The sequence below is a fragment of the Haemorhous mexicanus genome, chromosome 6 (genome assembly GCF_027477595.1).
Source record: "Haemorhous mexicanus isolate bHaeMex1 chromosome 6, bHaeMex1.pri, whole genome shotgun sequence".
Taxonomy (NCBI): Eukaryota; Metazoa; Chordata; class Aves; order Passeriformes; family Fringillidae; genus Haemorhous; species Haemorhous mexicanus.
In genome coordinates this window covers 39,531,017-39,545,602 of record NC_082346.1, presented here as the reverse complement: position 1 = coordinate 39,545,602, position 14,586 = coordinate 39,531,017, and the positions used below count along the sequence as shown (strand labels likewise).

The 14,586-nt window shown below is 35.5% G+C and overlaps 1 protein-coding gene across 1 annotated transcript in view; it reads right to left on the bottom strand.

Annotated features, from left to right (window-relative positions):
• Positions 1 to 14,586, bottom strand: part of AKAP6 (A-kinase anchoring protein 6) — a 211,012-nt gene that overhangs the window by 45,629 nt on the left and 150,797 nt on the right. The window contains exon 9 of the mRNA XM_059849889.1: positions 1,815 to 1,961. Within this exon, the coding sequence (XP_059705872.1) occupies positions 1,815 to 1,961 (147 nt within the window). The remainder of the gene's footprint in view (positions 1 to 1,814; positions 1,962 to 14,586) is intronic.

Below are 14,586 nucleotides of genomic sequence, written 5' to 3'. Positions count from 1 at the left end.
AATTGAGACAGAGTAATATTCAGCACAGGGGACAAAATTTCACAGATTAAACTGTACGCACCACTGACATTTCATTCTAATGTATTTCCATTCCACAGTGTTCACCTTAGATGAAAGTAATATTAAAAACCATATCCCTCTATTTTGCCATTGTTAGAAGTTAAAATCCTTGTCTTTAATTTTTTTCATGCCAATTAAAATGTAATCATGCCAATTAAAACAGTATGTCTAGTGCTGTTAGTTTCTGCAGAGGTTTTTATTAAATTAAACAAAACTCTATCAAACTCTGCTTATTATTCATGAAACTGCATTTAGCAGAAACACTGTAATAGTCACATTTTATTTTTCTGTAATGCTGAAATTAATGGCAAAACTTAAAATGGAGGTATATTTTGATTTTAACATACTGAGAAGCAAAGAGCTTCAAAATTTTTTAAGACAGTTTTCTTAGATTTCAAGAATTAGGATCTTATTTCATAGTTTTATATCCTACCAGCTTTAATCAGTGCCAGTGAATTAAGCTGATTAAATACACTGAATTTCATAAATTTAAGGCTTACATCTAAAATTATTTAAAAAAAAAAAGTTTTCATGATCAGATGCAAAAGACTGGGTAAGTCCTTTCTAAATCAGTAAATTTACTAACAATCAAACAAGATCAAAATGCTTACGGTGATGCTGCAAATTAAAATTAAAAGTAATAAGCCCACTGCTCATAAGGCAAATTTTAACATTTTTTGACAATTTGCACATTTCAAGAATCAAGAGATTAGAAGCAACTCTGCTTAACTAAAAAAGCCCCACCCTCTGAAATGGCTATTGCATTACCACATCACATAAAGTGACTTAAGTCAGTATTTAAAATGCTGTTGGCAGGCTGCATGTATATCTTACTCATAATATATTAGAAATATTTTTTAAAGTAGGATAATAGCATGCAAAATTATGCAATGTAACTGTATTGCTAATATCACACATCTATAATTAATCATTTAAAGTAATTTATAAATTTATCTTACCCTTGATTTGAAGTGAAGGCAATTAAGGAGAGAAGTGGATGGAAAAATATATAGTTTGACCTCTCTCTCTCAGCTGTTTTACAACAACAGGACAATAGTGTCTCCTGCACAGTGCCATCACCGGTCTCTGGGTAACAGAATCCCTATATTGCTTTTTTGCCAGATTCTTGTATCTCACTCTTTGGCTGAGACCCAGCCCATCATAGCGTGAAATGAATTACATGAAACTTTTTTGGCTTTTGTCAAAAGTGAGATGAATACAGCAGCATGAAACATATCCTGGCTGTATTCTCAGCTTCAGGTATGCAGATTTGTACTGAATCTGTGTATTTGTTTTTGAGCCATCAGTGTGACCTGAAATATGCAGTGACAACCCCACTTTTCATCTTAAAGGTATAGTAAATAGTTAAACAGTAGATGTCTCTAACATGTACCTTCAGAATAAATTCTATTAACATTCACTCAAGCATGACAGTCAGTGTATATCAGATATACTGCATTATAGTTGACTTGGTGCATACCCATAATACATGGCATATTTTACTTACATTTTTTATGTATTAAAGAACTAAAATTATTAAAGCCAGACAGGAGACAAGCATGGAATAAAAAAAATCAACAGAAGGGGAAAAGGCTATGGAGTTTTTATAATAGAATGAGTAGCTTGTTTGAAATATACGTGGTGGATTGAAAGAGAGAGATATTTGTGCTCCAAATTAGAAATCAGACAGACAGTGTACTTCAACACACAAAAATGTACACATAACCCACAAACAGTAATAAAAATGCAAATACCCCAAGCAGTTCCCATTTTTCATTAATTGAATCCACTTTTTCAAGGAGATCGTTTGGTAGTAAAACACCACTTTTCTTCAGAGCTTCAACCTTACTAAGCAGTTCCATCTTTTTTGGGTGCCTGATTGACATTTCTACATTGTATCTCTAAAATGAAAAGAAATGTACAGTATTAGCTGCTGTAGAGAGTTTTTTCCATAAAAAAATAAACTTTAATTGGATGTTATGATCATGCTCCATCTGACATTTTCTCATTTTATTTTTTTTTTAAGCACAAAACCTTGTCGTAACATGTCATAAGAGATTTGGGTACCAAGCATGTAGAGTTCTGGGTGGCACATCTATGAAGGTGGTTAGCAATTGATTGCACATAGTAATATTCACTCTCTCACAATATTCACTTGTACAATAATATCTATTAACACTCTCCCATCTGAAACTTGATCTGCCTTTGTCTCATCCAGGTTAGTGGTATCTTATTTTTAAAACATGCTGCTTCAGCAAGTAACACTGAGGTTCTTCATGGAAAACAAACCAAAATGAAACAAAAAACCCCAAGGAAATAATTTCATACTTATGTTTCCTCTAGAGTTTATTTATTCTCTTTCCCATTGTGGTTTCTGTGTCACATATGGGCCTGAAAATGTGAGAGTTTGACCTTCGAAAAACAATTAGAAATAGCTCCCCTAAAACACAATAGCAGTTACTTGATTTTTGTTGCATCAACCAACAGGAACAGTGAACTGGCACACAAATGAAAACAGCCAAAATGTTAATACTGTCCAATGGTTTCTTCAAGTTGAAAATATCTTCTATTTGTGCATTGTCATTTATTGTTTAAAAAAAAAAAAAACAGAGAAAACTAGAAGCTTCTTTCAGAAATTCTTTCATAAGACTTTCTAAATTTCTAAATATTTAGGTCTATATTATTTACGTAGTCTATAAAAATGTACTCTAATATACAGACAAACTAGAAAATAAATATTTTTCTTAAAACTGTATTCTCTGAAAACCTGACCTAACTATTACATATAATGGTTACCATAGTTGTTAATTATGTTTTCATAGTTGGTACAGTAAATTAAAAAAAAAAAACAAAAACACATCCACATATACCACATATACATACCCTCCATATAGTTAAGCTTATTAAGTGTGAAAAGACTCATTGAAATGAAACTTCTGATATGGCCAAAAATGTGCCTTTTACTGAAAGAAGAGGGTTCAGTTCATGTACTTGCAAAGGTGTTTACAAGACTTACATAAATTATGCAAAGCTATTAGAAAATTGCTTCCTAAACATTAAGCTTTCTTTGCTTCAAATTCAGTCAAGAAAACTGCTATTGCAGCTCATACTGAAAATGTTAATAACTGAGCTAAATATAAAAAATTAAACCAAAATTAGGAATGTTTAAAACATGGGTGCCTTTGCCAGATCCAAGAGCATGCTCTGTAGGAAAACAAAGCAAAAATACAATTGCAGACAGCTTAAAGAAAATAATAAAGGTGTGAAATCACTGTTTCAGCTAACAGGTTCTCAGCATTTCCATGCATATGTTTGCATATTGTTAGTTTCATATTTTAATCTCTCATTTACACAACACATGCACATCATTTGTATTATGTAAACTTCAGCAAATATTAGTCATTTGTGGATCATAGAGCAAATGTTTTAAATGAGGTGATTTAAACCATTTCTCATTATTAATGAACACTGATCAGGTGTCTGCGTAACCAAAATTGCATGAATATGCATGGTAAAACCCAAGGAATTGTTTATGAAGAACCTGCCTTTTGACACTCGCTGTGCTGTGGCTGAGGTCTGAGATGTGAACAACTGCAGGTAGTGCCTACACCAGGCTGGGCACTAGGGCTGGACCCCAAGAGGCAGCACCATTTTATTCGACTGATGTGTTCAACAAGTAAGATTCCTGGTCCTGTTTTATTGCCTTCTCGGCTAGAATGGCTGCTGGAGGAGATTACAATCTTCTTTATGTAATCTGATTTCTATTTAAAGATGATATAGCCGAAAAGGATTTGCATAATTATTTCCATAAGTACATGTAATATCAAAGGGAATCCAGAGTCCAATTTGCTAGGCGCTGAAACCCAGTATGCGCGACTCCCTTTCTTTTGTCAAGTGAATTAATAGACTGAGGGAGTCCTCTAGCTGTGTGTCACTGGTGCAGGCACAGCCAGTGACTGCTCATCACCCTCTCCAGCCTGGCACTGGCTGCTGCCTGAGCTGGGGATGTTCCTGGGCAGTGCAGGACTGATGACGAAATAAAACACACTACAATGCTCTTGTTAACTTAGAAACAGAAGACATTTCATTTAATTTTGGACTAGAAAAAATAATTCAGCACTGCATAATCCAAACACCGTGACAGATGTTACAAAAGGTTATTACATTAAAAACTAAATAAGCTAGGTTTTATGTACGTGCTGTCTTTGTCACCGTGTAACCTACTGTATAAACAAGCATGACAAAATTGCTGATTGACAGAAAATGCATTATACAGTAGCAGTAAAAGATGAGAGATTTCAGTTGATTATCAGATGTATTGGTATATGACTGAGAGTCAGTATTGTTTCACTCCTGGATATTTAATATGCAGTGCATATTTTAAGTTAAGGGAAGAGCTTAATGTACAGGAGGTATGGTTTTAGAACTGATAGCATGAGATGCTTTTGCTAATGCTGTTTTTTAATCCATTAAACACCTACACTCTGAGCAGTTGCATGGAAAAATTAGCTACCGGCTCTATCAGTGCTGCACAACCCTAGTCTGGTAGGACTACTTAATCCTGTGGTGAGAAGATAATTTAATCTTCAGATTCATTCTTTCCTCAGCTTTAAGTGAGCAAAGACTGCTCTATTGTGACAGTCTGTGGATGTTATGATATAGATTACTGTTTAATAGTCAAAAATGAGATTAAGCAAGTTAAGGTCACAGTTTTCTTGCAATAACCACAACAATAAATAAATGGGTAATATTTAATTTCCCACAACACCTGTCATATAAACTGGGAAAAAAACCCAAACAAAAATGTACTGTAAAAGCTGCAAAATATTTACAGCATGATTAGCTGTGTGCATGTGTGCTTGGTTTTGTGTTCCCGAGGACAATCTAAATAAATCCAAGACATTGTTATGTAAGTTAAAGAATTTGGCCTTTTATTCCTTCTCTCTCAATATGATCAATACTTCTCAAAGCACAAAGAAAGGAGTTAAAATAAATGCAGCACCATTTATCCATGAAGAAGTTTGGCAAAAAATATTTAAGCCAAAGAAGTTGAATTCCAAAACAAAGCAAGTTAAAACCTTATTTCCCCTAATATAAACATCCTAAGAAATCCAGGCAGGCTGATTGAGATACATTTTTTGACACTTTATGCTAAACTCTGTCTTTTTTTCTCTTTTTTAATTTTCTTTAAAAAATTATATAAAACATTTTTTGTGTGAAAAATCACACCCGAAAATTCTGTCCAAATGGAGACTGGAACAATGCCTTGTAACAGTGTTAATTGTCACCATGGAAACCAGAAGAATAAGCCATTTTGAAACTGGTATAGAAGGCACACATTGAGCAACTCAAGCATTTTTCAGCCTCCCTCGGTGTTAAGGAACAAGATGCCTAGTCACTGAGAGGTCAGAGAAAGAAATCATCATGAAAGGTTCGTAGATGTGCACTGTCTGGTAAACAATAAAAAAATCTGTACACAGTTAACAACTCTGTAAGACTGCGCACAGCATCTTTCAGAAAGAGAAACACAACAAAAAGATGATCAGGAGATCAGCAGATTCCACCCCTTGAGCAAAACTTTAGGGCAATATTATGCAAACCTTGCCCCTAAAGCTCCCTGGGAATTCTGTTGTTGTAATAAAACTTCAGAAGAGAAAAGAAAAAAAAAAAAAAGCCTGCATGATGGAATTCAAAATAATGCTCTAAAAGCACACAGAGAGATTAAGACATCCATTGTAAGACTTTTGTATGGTGCTTCTGTTGGTTATAGTGAAAAGAGACCAGACATACTGAACACACAGTGGAGCTATGGCTACGAAGTACAGAAGAATTAAGCCAATGAACTTTCTCCATTACTGGAATAAGGGTGTGCTATTTGTAGATGTTCTGCATTCCATCATTCACATGCTAACAAAGTATCTTCAGTCACATGGCACTGTAGGATATACAACTGAGATCGGAACCAAGTGCCCTGCAGCTTTAGTTTTACCTGCATTGCAATTCTAAATTTTAAAGATTTGCCTTTTGGGGTATTTTGGCTGTGGCAGACACCAATAAATACAGACATATACCCTCGGTGGCTGCATGGGGATGCACAGTCAGCAATGGCTCACATTTGCAAAATATACTGCATACAGAAAATTGAGTAAATAATATTCTGGAAGCAAATTCACCAAATACATAACATAAATATATACATATATATAGACACACACACACACACACACACACACACACACACACACACACACATATATATGCATACATAGCAATATTTGTCCATCATCTCTTCACGCACATTCTCACTTTGCTTTCTGGATAATGTTTGCACTCTTCATGCTAGGCTTCATGGTGGCCCCTTAGGAAGCCCATGCCTAATGCCATTCAGTGGTGAACAAAGAGTCTTTTTATTCTAAAGTCCAGGGTCCAAAGCTCAGCTGTATACAAGCAAAGTGAAGGAATCTGCTAGAGGCCAGCCTACCCTTCACAATAGCTCTTAATGCTTCTACCTTTTTGGTACTGTCAGTGTGAAACATTTTAGACACTGTCCAGAAGCTTACTTATATTTCTTATGTTGTCAATAGCACTAGAACCTCTGGACAACATTCAAGATCTGGGCAGTGTGATCTGTCTAGATGAAAAGCAGTTTCTGTTTCTTTCAAACTTCATGTATTTCTGCATTAGCAATTTATGGCAAATAATTGCATAGAGAAATTATAAAGACTCCTACAATTGTCCTTGTAAATTAATAATAGGCTTTCTTGATTGGGATAAATTTGCTGCTGAGCCTTTGGAAAAATTAAAAAGTGCAATGTCATTTAAAATTGCCAGAACTCACAGAGCAAATTACATCTGAGGTTAAGAATCAGTTTTTCCTCTTCTAGTTTATTCCATTTGCATGATCTGGAAATCATATTACATTGGCTATGTATTGTTAATTGGACATAGATTGCATTATCTTTGATATAAATCAAACTACAAATATTAAAATGAATTGCAAATTCTGTAATAGAAGATCATAAAACAATCTTTTTAAAGTATCTCCCATTAATAATTTAATTCCAATTATATCACTTGGAAAACTCAAGAAGGAGAGTGCTAACTTATTTCCATTTGCCTTTTTCCCCTACAAATAAGCACAACAGCACAATATGTATTTGTGTGAGAGTGCATGTGCATATGGGCGCACGCCTATAAGACAAAACAAATCTTAGCACTTTCATCTTAAACCCCTACAGACACCTGAGGTTTTTCTGTTCCAGAAACTAACAAATGCAGATTACACGTCTGCTATGCATTTCCTTCTGCGGCAGCTTGAGAAATAAACACATCGAAAGAAATATTAAGCAACTTCATGAACTGAATTTTGCCTACATTAAAAAATTATGCAGTTGGTATTCATTGTTCTGCCTTTTTTTTTTTTAAGAAAAGTGATCCCAACACTTTAAATTTTACTATATATGTAATATCTTTTTGAAGACTTTGTGTGCCCTTTAATGAATTTATATTAAATATTTAATACTGTTTAGGGCATATCCACTACTACCAAAAACAGTTATATTCCCAGCAGTCCCACTGTTTCAGGCAGAGGGCTTGATTGATCCTCCTAGCCTGAATTGAGTAGAATGAAAAGAAGCAGTTGGAAAATAGCTGCAATCATTTAATGCAGATGACCTCTGACAGGCTCACAGCTCTTCTATCTGAACAGAAATTTGCATGGGGTCTCTGTGCAGAGGAACAATGTAACCTAAATGGTAGACAATCTTTATTCTAATGAAGTGGGTGTCAAGGTCAATGTAAAACTGCAATGATAAATGGTGCACCACTAGGCAAGAGAAGTTGCATAGGCATTGTAGTGCTTTCACATTAATTGAAGGCTGAAATGCACCGAGTGAAAGCACAAGACTCTCTTTTCACCATAATGTGTTAATGCACAAATGTTTAAATGTTTTATTCAAGCCCCTAGCCTGTTGGCACAAATCTTATTGCAAACAAAAATACAATAGTTGGCCAATAACCAGAAAAATAGAACTTTTTATTAGCTTGCCTTATTTCTTGAATCCCTAACAACTTCCACAATCTACTCAGAGTACCAAAAGAATAACAAGTCTCCAGACACCTAATGTAATTCCCATGATCCTTTTTCTATTTAGGATATCTGTCTTTAATTAGTTCCAAACAAGCAAGCCTTTAGACAAGTCTTCATTAGATACCATTCCCAATGAACTAACTGCGAGAAGAAAAGTCATGCTTCAATATTATTATTTCCCAGATTCCAAGTTTTCTTTTAGTATATAGTTAACATCTCCAGGTGCCTTTTGTTCTCTCAAAGAATTAGACCAGTAAAACTGGGTTTTGTAATGCAAAGAGTTGTGTGCCTAGAGTGGGGACTAAACTACAATCTGTTATTGTGGCTTTGTCAAAACTGCAATACAACTATAATTATAGTACTTCATCAGTCGATCAAGCAATTTGTGGAAGGCAGTACATTTTGTCTTATAAAAATGAGGAGGACAGTAAGCTGCTTTTTAAAATCCTGAGCTGCTTAAGCTTGTTAAGGGTATATTGTTTGCTAATACACTCATTAGCAGCCAGGCATTTTAACTTCATCAATTAAACAGGAAATGGTGTTGCACCATTAGTTTCACAAAATGCTAAAAAACAGATAGCAGTCTACAGTTAGGAATTTTAGAAATTCTATTTTAACCTGCAAACTGCATTATACATTTCAAACCATTTTTATGCAGCGACATATACATGGGGAGTGTGTGGGTCTGTCTGTGCATGAACGTAGGTGGTGAAAGCCCTGCAGATAGTTGTAAAGCTAATTATAAATATACAAACACATACACCCACTTAAAATTTCCTAAGTCCCTTAAGGATTGCTGCTGAAGCACAACGTCATTTCTTGACACCGATGAACATTTAGTCGTCTGAGTAATCCCAAGCATGACAGAAGTTTATTCCTGTGAACTACTAACAGCTCTCCTGGAAAACTAACAGGTTCACAGTATGGATGACAATTTTTGAGTATTTATCAGCCTTTATTATGCTAGGCTCTTCTGTGCAAATAGGCATTAACAATATGATTAGAGATATCAGACAAGGAGCTATAGTTTGTTATTAAAGAGGATCTGCAGCGCTTTCAGTTTCTGGGGATCTGTGAGTGGCACATACTATACAACGCCATTTCTATTTTACAACTCGCCCGAGCAAGGGAATTTTCCATATGGAAATCAGTCTTCAGGATATTGCAATTCAGAGAATAAACTCCAGTGGGGGGGGTGGGGGCGGGGGATGGGAGAATTGTAGTGTAAAGGAAAAAAAACCCAACCCCAAAAAAACCCCACGTTAGTGATGAAACTGTTTAAAAAACTGTACAGCTTCATCTGTGTGTGATTTGTCAGGTCTGAAGCTTTGACGTGCCCAAGGGGCAGACCCCAGCGGGGCGCAGGCTGCAGAGCTAAATAGCTGTGAAAGAAGTCTTAATGTAGGATGGAATTCAAACTAACCTTGACATGACCTCGGGAAAAATATGCAAAAAGTAAAATGAATGCACTCTGCAAGATACATCCTAATTTTGTGGCCGAGCTGGTTAGTTTCACAAACATAACTGGGACTTTAAAAGCAAAATAAAACGCGAGGAAAAAGGGGAAACTTCGGAATTCAGAGTAAAAACTCAAGCAGGCATGGGGTGTTGCTGTGGAGGCATATGAATCATTTGGAAACAATCCAAATAAAAACCAACACCGAACAATATTGTTGTCAGCTTGTCTATTCAGGAAAATTGTTTTTTTAGGTTGAATATAAATGACACAAAGCCAAGATTACATCATTGCATTACAAAGTCTGTTGTGGCTTTTAGCCGAACAAGCCCCATGGATCTACTGGTTGATGGCAGTAATTCAGTAAGTTTAAAAGGCTTGGTTGTTTTGGTTTTTTTCTTTTTTTTTTTTTTTTAAGCTTTGTTATTCTAAATATAGCAGAATTTTACTCAAATATTGATTATTTAATTTTTTTGAAACCACATCCCTGGGTTTGTTCTTCAAGCTTACTACTTTATACAAACAATAAAAAATTTGAGCGGGTATATTTAGCCTTGATTTGGCTTTATTATGCATTTGGCCTGTCTTGCACAGTGTTCAGTTAAGCAGGAAGACATCCACCCTAATATAGCAGCCAAGAACTGGCTTATTCACTAGATATATGGAAATTGTAATTGAGTGTCAACTTGCGTTGAAATTCAATCCCATTACCTTCAGAATGCAATTTTGTAGCAATACCAGTTATTTACTATACTATTAACCAGTTTTTAAACATAATTAAATTCTGAGAACCCATAGCCAAAATACAGTTGCTTCAATTCATATGGTGAGGGTAATACAGCACCAGGTGCACAAGAGCCCACTAGATCTGAGCTGGCCACCCACCTACAAAGAAAGGCAAACCCTGGCAGGTGTGCTAGAACATGGAGCCACTGCACAGGTTATAGTGCAGGTAAGGCCACAGAGATGGTACACTTAATGTTTAACAACCCATCAATCTTGTAAACCATGTGTTTTACTGGCATCTTTGGCTGCTTTATAAAGGAATTTCTGAGACTGGTCTTGCGCTGATTTCAGCAATGCTAGATGGGACTTCTGGTACAGACAAGTACAGATGCAACCAACAGACATGCTTAACATACTAGGGTAAATTTACAGCTAAATTTACATGTATGTAGGTGCCTGGAAAATTGATATTACAATTTTTTAAATGGTGCTCTTTAGAAATTAATGGCTACTACACTGTTGGGTTAATGCTCAGGTATAGTTTTTTGAGGAAAAAAAATCTCCACAGAGTAAGGGAGATTCCAAAATACTGGTGTATTACTACAGTTTGTCCATTATTGAGCAGAAAATACAACTGAAGTTGGAGAAAAACTTTGGCCTGGAAACCAAAAAGGTGTAGTTGCATCTCCATCCTTGGCTGGATATTCTTGAAATCTCATACTGATGCACTTTTACATTTACATTTTTACAAACTAAAATACAACATTGTAAGATTATGGAGATTTTTTTGGAGATATTCAAAGAAAATAATTTATAACCTGTTATTCTCTCTTCTGCTAAGCTGTGCCTGCTGTTGCAGTATGCATGAAACATAAAATTGGAATTCTTCTACACAAAGATTTAATTCCAAATGCACTTACTATTGTCAGGCTGTACGTTACAGGCATCATTCTGTTTTGAAATGGATGTTCTTGTGCATTTATCTTTCACAGACTGGCTCATCTGAAGTCCTTATTCCATTGTTAACCCACTGGATTGCTAATGGTGATCAGTAATATCCTTCCTTGAGAGAAGCTTGACTGAAAATCTACAAATAAATTGTTCGCTCTTCCAGCAACACTACTGGGATGTGTTTGGGGTAGAATATCTCTGGATCCTCATATTCTTACCTATTTGCTATATTTTTTCATGGGAGAAGAGGATTCCCTGCTGGAAAAACATCCAAATGGAAATTGAAGCTCCTCAGATCAACAGAGGCAGAACTCAGTCTCCACCAAGGCACAGGTAATTCCTCAAAGATCAGTACACACACCGCTTCAGGCACAGTGGCTTTAGTAATGCAAATAACCAGACCTTGTCAACTGTGAGAAAAGAAAGTCATCCCTGGCCTGTGACAACAGCCCTACAGTCTTCACAAGCTGATGACTGACCTCAAGTCAAGGTCAGAAAAACTCTGCATCCAACTTGCTCAGTCTCCAACCTCAGACCATGTGGATCTCAGTTCCCACTACCTGTAGTATCTAGAGTAACAACGTGATTTTTAAAGTAATTGAACCTTTTCCTACACAACAGAACTTACACCTGTTTGACTGCCCATCCAAGTGCTGATTGGAAAGGGTGCTGACAGCAGATTTCTCAATTTTCCCTACAGTTGTAATGAAAAATGTTATTTTTATTTTAAATGTTCATCCAGTACTGTATTAAATACAGCAAAAGCTATAGCTTTTACAATGTGCTATTTGATTTTTTTCCTTATAATGTCCCTTGTGCTATGGCAAAGCTGGGACATGCACCAGGTCCATGGGAAGTGCTAAAAGATCTCCACTATCTAAAACACTGGCACATGCTGCAATTCCTTTTACAGCAATACCGTTACAGTGATATCAAAACTATTGCAAAACACATTAAAAAGTTAGTCTTATAGTTAACTGCTTATGATCATCTGCAGAGAGCTACATCTCTTTTAAGAGACACAGCAAACAATAGTGATTCTCTTTTCTAGTACAGATTAATGTTACTAAAACAAAAGGAAAAATTTGGTGCCCTACCCTCCCCACCTTATTAGTATTTACAATTAAATAATCTCATTTTAGAAGAATTTTGTAAGTTGTTAAGAACTCAGTATTTTATTTCTAGTATTATTCTAGGAAAAAACATAGTACTTTAAAACAAAAGAAAAAATATTCTCAATTTGGAATGTTATTTTTATGATCAAATACAAACTGCTCTCAAGAGCAAATATATAACAGAACTGCTGACACAGCTTAAAGTATGGCTGTGTGAATGCTGCAGAAAAAGCTATTTCAGAAAACATTTTTAGCAATAGGAGAAGTTCAACTTTGTTTAAACCTGAACTTTTTTTTTTTTACAATATCAAGTAATGTTAACAGCATGCTGAAAATGTTAAGGCTAAGTGTACAGTGTCAATATAGATTGAATCTCTCTGAAAACTGGAAATTCAGGCTTTTTAAACATAATCCAGATGTTTGGCTTTTAATCATATTTCAAGAAAGAGGAAAGTTATGCAATACAAAATTCATACATGCATATTTCATTAGTGTCTTTCCTATCACTGAATTAAAAATTTCTAACATATGTTTTTCTCAAACAGATAATGTTTTAAATTAGAAGAGTAGGCAAGAAGTTGTACACCTCACAAATGTCACTGGAGTATTTTAAATTAAAATAAAATATTTCATTTTTTATGTTATTAACAGCTTTGATAGCAAATGCTGCAGCAGTGATCATTTTTAGCCTTATCAATAGGCAGTTCAATAGTCCCTGAAACAAACTAAGCATATGAAGATGACTGAGCAGCAAGAACTGAGGACTAGTCTTCTTCAGAATACCTGAGACTGATAACACCCTGACGGACCTGGGGGTATTTAACACAGATGCTTTCCATCTTTCTCACTGGCGATCAAAACAGGACAATACTATGTTTCTTCAGCAAAACCCAGAATCCTGAAGGTGACAGAACTCTTTCCAAGATATATTTCAATTCTAGAACATTAGCAGCTCCACTACATTTGCTGAATAATATTTAAAGGCCTATATCACAGTGGCCATTGTTTCTAAAAGCTAATATAAATGATAAATTGTATGATTTATTTTTAACCTCTAGAGTCTTTGAAAATTAGACTCTGAATTCATTTGTAAAAATGGAGTTTCTGAATGTAATAATATTTCAATATTTTAAATAATTTAAGACAGACAAAACTGAAGCCATAAATATAAGAGGAACTAGCACACATATAATGGGAGAAGGGAAAAAGACAAAAAAAATCTACCTCTGGCTACCTGCATGAGGCATTGGGCCTGCTCTCTTAGACCCCTGTATCTTCCAAGAGGCATGTGAAGTGTGCTTGTACACCACCACAAGCAGAACTTTGCGGCTGTTATACTGTGATGTGATGGAATGAGATGTGACTATGGACTTCAAGTCTGTGCAGGAATGTTGGAAACTAAATGCAGGACATGCTGAAAGCATCTCTCTGTATCTCCAGCAGCTGCTGTGCCTAGGAGAGACACTTTGCCTCTTTCAAAGGGCCATCAGCAAGGGTACACCTAATGCAGCCTTTTACAGGCTCAAGCTTGCTATGTTTCAATGAATTGCAGACTTGCACCAGTCATGTGAGATAGAGAAATATTATTTTTGATTTAAAATGGGAAACTGAGGTACAGATGGACACAATGTACAGCCCCAGGGAACAAAGATCTCTGATGTGGGAACACAAGTCTTCCCATAGTCACTCCACTATTCTGTCCAAGACAATATGTTTTCTGAGCTCAGAACTACTTAACACTCTGTTTCACGCTAGACTAAAAAGAAAAAAAAATAGTTATAGCACTTACAGTATATTTTATTCACTGCAGAAAATAGCTCTACACATTCTTACATTCTCAATGATATTTAGGAGCTAACACTAATAGTTACCTTTAAAAGAGTATGAGAATGTAGTGACACTGAACTCATTTTGTGACTGAACAACTATTGATACAGAAATAAAAGAAACTTTCCCTCTGTTTCTTTCTATTTCTCTCATTTCAGGTGTCTGTTCTCAAGGATTTACGGTGCTGTTATATGTGAACTCTGCTATTTGTTGGCATGATGAAAGCTGAAAGCTTCTTCTCATCTCTAATGGCATTCTGCCAAAATATTCTCTGACAAAACTTGGGTTGATTCACAGATCTGAAGTTCAAAACTTGTCATAATCTAGCCTCCCCACTTGTATAAAATGCACCCTAATCTTAT